Consider the following 3,641-nt stretch of genomic DNA (forward strand, 5'->3'; position numbering starts at 1 on the left):
TCACGAGCTTCGAGACCTCCCCAGTTACCACCATGGTTCTGGGAACTCAACATGCCTGGGAAGCCCCCCACCCGCTGCCGACCTCTCAGTCCGCAGGCCTTGACTTGCTCAGAGACCGTGAGGAAATCTCTCCTCTGGGGCCAGCTACTCCCCCCAGGGCCTTTCCCCCCAAACAGTCCCCAGAGAAACGCCTCCCTGAAACGCTGGACTGCAGCCTCCCACACTGATCACCCCTTCCGCCCTCCGCTCCCCACGGGATTTCTCCTCCTGGGTGTCTCACAGACCCCGCCGACTTGAAGGACAGAAACTAGTCAGAGGCACGGCCCTGGGCTTCAACCCTTTAATGGCTGGTGCCCCCAGAGGAGCAGGCCCCCCTCATCTGCGTGCCGCTCTGGCGACTAGACGAGGCTGTTGGCTCTGGCGACTAGATGCGGCTGTCGGCCCCAGTGCCCGGGCCTGACCACTTCCTGGCCTGGACCATCCCATCCCCCTGGGAGTAGGTGTTCTCCTCAAAGAGTTGGCTCAGGTACTGGTTGTTGCCCAGGGCCTTCTGCAGGTGCTCAGGGGTGATGCGCATCTTGTGGCTGTTGCGGGCCTCCTGGCCCGCGAGCTCCAGGATGTTGGATGTCAGGTACTCTAGGATGCCGGCCAGGAACACAGGTGTGGACGAGCTTAAGCGGTGGGCATAGTGACCCTCGCGCAGGAGGCGGTCCACGCGGCTGACGGGGAACTGCAGTTCGGCTCTTCTAGAGCGGGACAGGCCGTGCCTCCTCGGTCTACGGGAATGCCCGGGGCCTCTTTCTCCAGACATGTTGGTGGCTGCGTTTGGTCCTGATCAGGCCAACCCAATGATCCCACTGGCCTTGGTCCGTCAGGATACCAGTGCTCACTCCTGCTTACTGTGGGCCGCACTGGTCAGTGACTGGAGGTCATTGGGAGTCAGCTTTATGACAACTCACATTGTGATGTCATCGGGGTCACTGGGGCCTCATCATGACTGCCTTGGAAACGTCTAGGACAGAAATCTGGCCTCCCTGTTGAAACTCTGTATAAGGGAACGTTAATGCTCTACTTGACTATAGTATTCTAGCAAAACATATGTTTCAGAGAAAAATTTTTCCTTGGCTATAGGACACCACTTCAAGTATTCTAACCTTATGTTGTCTTTGAGCTCTTTTCTATCCTTTTTTATTTTTAATTTTTTAAGATTTTATTTATTTATTCATGAGGGACACACAAAGAAAGGTAGCAATATAGGCAGAGGGAGAAGCAGGCTCCATGCAGGGAGCCTGATGTGGGACTCGATCCTGGATCCCAGAATCACACCCTGAGCAGAAGGCAGACACCTAATATGTACAACCTTCAATGCAGGCTCAATTGATCCCCCTATCATGCAGTGGGTAAAACAATTTTGCTTCCTTTTACATATTCATCTCAGTATTCCCAATTAATATTCCTGGTTCCGTTCTTTGGATTCTCTTGTAAACTAGTTAACAATATCTGCCAATTTGCTCATATGATAAACAAAATGTTTTTACCATGTGTTCATATCTGTATGAGTGCCATTTTATATTTCTTTAATAATTATCTTTATTTTTGAAGAAAACATCCATATGTCTAATTGTTTCATCTACCAGAGCCAGGTAAACCTCAATAATAGAAAAGTGGCCCATATGAACATCTAAAGCCCAGATGTCTTTTCTTAGCTCTTTGAAGTGACTCCAATGTATCAATTAGTACACTGTTAACTCTTTATAATTTATTTTTCTCTATACTTCCTTACTGTTTCTGTTTTGGTTTTGGCTCATTTTGAGTCAGTTTGTTTTTCCCTGCTATTGAAAGCCATGGTTGGGAATTTGGGTTTTGGTTTTCTTTTCGTTTTATTTTCTTAGTAAGGTAAAGTCCACATAACATAAAATTCACCATTTTTGCCATTTTTAAGTGTACAATTCAATGTTTTTTTAATACATTTGCAATGCTGTGACACTCTCACTTCTGATCCCAGAACAGTTACATCACCCCCAGAAGAAACTCCATACCCATTAAAGCTTTAACTCTTTATTCCTCCCTCCCCACAAGCCGCTGGCAGACAATCTACTTTCTGCCTATATAGGTTTGCCTACTCTAGACATTTATATAAATTGACTCATGTGAAACATTTTGTACCTGACTTCTTTCTCTTAGCATGTTTTCAAGGTTTGTCCATATTATAGCATGTGTCCTTACTTAATGTATTTTTATGGCTGTAAAATAATCCATTGTAAACATATATCACATTTTGTTTATCCATTTATCAGTTGATAGACATCTGGGCTGTTTCCAACATTTTGGCTATTATAAATCCTGCTGATACAAGCATTCGGGTACAAGATTTTGTGTTAACATATGGCTTCAATTTTCTTGTGTATATACCTAAAAGTACAATTGCTAGTCATGTGGTGAGAATTTGTATTTATGGTCTGACCATCTGGAGATCTTTCTAAATTGATTGATTGTTCATAGAGATCTGGTCCCCACTGGGTGAGAGACAACAGAGAATCTAGTTTGTCGGTCTCTTTGTTTGTCTATTTTTAGCACATATCAATGCAGAATTTCATGCCCTCTAGAAAGAGAACATCTACTTGATATCTGTGCCAGGAGTGTTTACTGTTTCTGTGTTAATGCTTGACCCAAGGATGAAATTGTAGAATTGAGGCTATAAACTGTTTTTGTCTGTGCCTGTACATCTATGTGTCTGTAATTCAGAAATGCCTTCTTCTGATTTTGTGAGTATATAGTTTTCCTAACCTCCACATGGTACTAATACATTAGATTATAAATTCTCAGAAATTAAAGGGGCTCTGTTCTGATTGGCATGTCTAGATAAAAAATTGCTTACATAAATCGAATATTCTAAAATACCCTGAAAGTCATGAAACTAAATTTCTGACCCTTTAAATAAGCTTGATTTAAAAAAAAAAAAAAAGATTCTCACAAAAAAACAAATCAGATTTCAAGAATTTAAATTCACAGTGAAATAAGTCAGTCAGAGAAAGACAAATAAATGATTATACTCATGTGGAATTTAAAAACAAAATAAATGAGCAAGGGGAAAAAAGAGAGAGAGAGAGAGAGAGAGACAAGAAATAGACTCTTGAGAACATAATGGTGTTCACCAGAGGGGAGGCTGGGGAACGAGAGAAACAGGTGATGGGTATTTAGGAGGAAAGGTGTGATGAGCACCAGGTGATGTATGTTAGTGTTGAATCACTATACTGTATATCTGTAACTAATAGGACACTGTATATTACCTATAGTGAAATTAAAATATTTGTTAAAAGAATTTAAACTCATAATTTAAATATTTGGTTTAAAGGATTAATATTTAGCTTTTAATAAAAACAGCTGTGTCTTCTCTATCAGTATCAAGTTTAATATGAAACCATTTTTCTTCTTGGGTATATTTTTCCTAAACTTATATAGGTTTACTGATTAAGGATAGTAGCAACAGGCACCTGGGTGGCTTAATGGTTGAGCCCTTTGGCTCAAGTCAAGATTCCAGGGTTCAGGGATCGAGTCTCACATCGAGATCCCCTTGGGGACCCTGCTTCTCCCTCTGCCTATGTCTCTGTCTCTCTCTGTGTCTCTTATGAATAAATAAC

The 3,641-nt window shown here is 42.3% G+C and overlaps 1 protein-coding gene across 1 annotated transcript; it reads right to left on the reverse strand.

Annotated features, from left to right (window-relative positions):
• Positions 1-324: 324 nt before the first annotated feature.
• LOC140628617 (histone H2A-Bbd type 1-like) lies at positions 325-945 on the reverse strand. Its single transcript, XM_072817958.1, has one exon. It carries the CDS (start codon positions 809-811, stop codon positions 425-427), a length of 387 nt encoding a protein of 128 aa, XP_072674059.1. The 5' UTR covers positions 812-945; the 3' UTR covers positions 325-424.
• Positions 946-3,641: the final 2,696 nt, after the last annotated feature.

This window comes from Canis lupus, chromosome X (assembly GCF_048164855.1).
Source record: "Canis lupus baileyi chromosome X, mCanLup2.hap1, whole genome shotgun sequence".
NCBI lineage: Eukaryota > Metazoa > Chordata > Mammalia > Carnivora > Canidae > Canis > Canis lupus.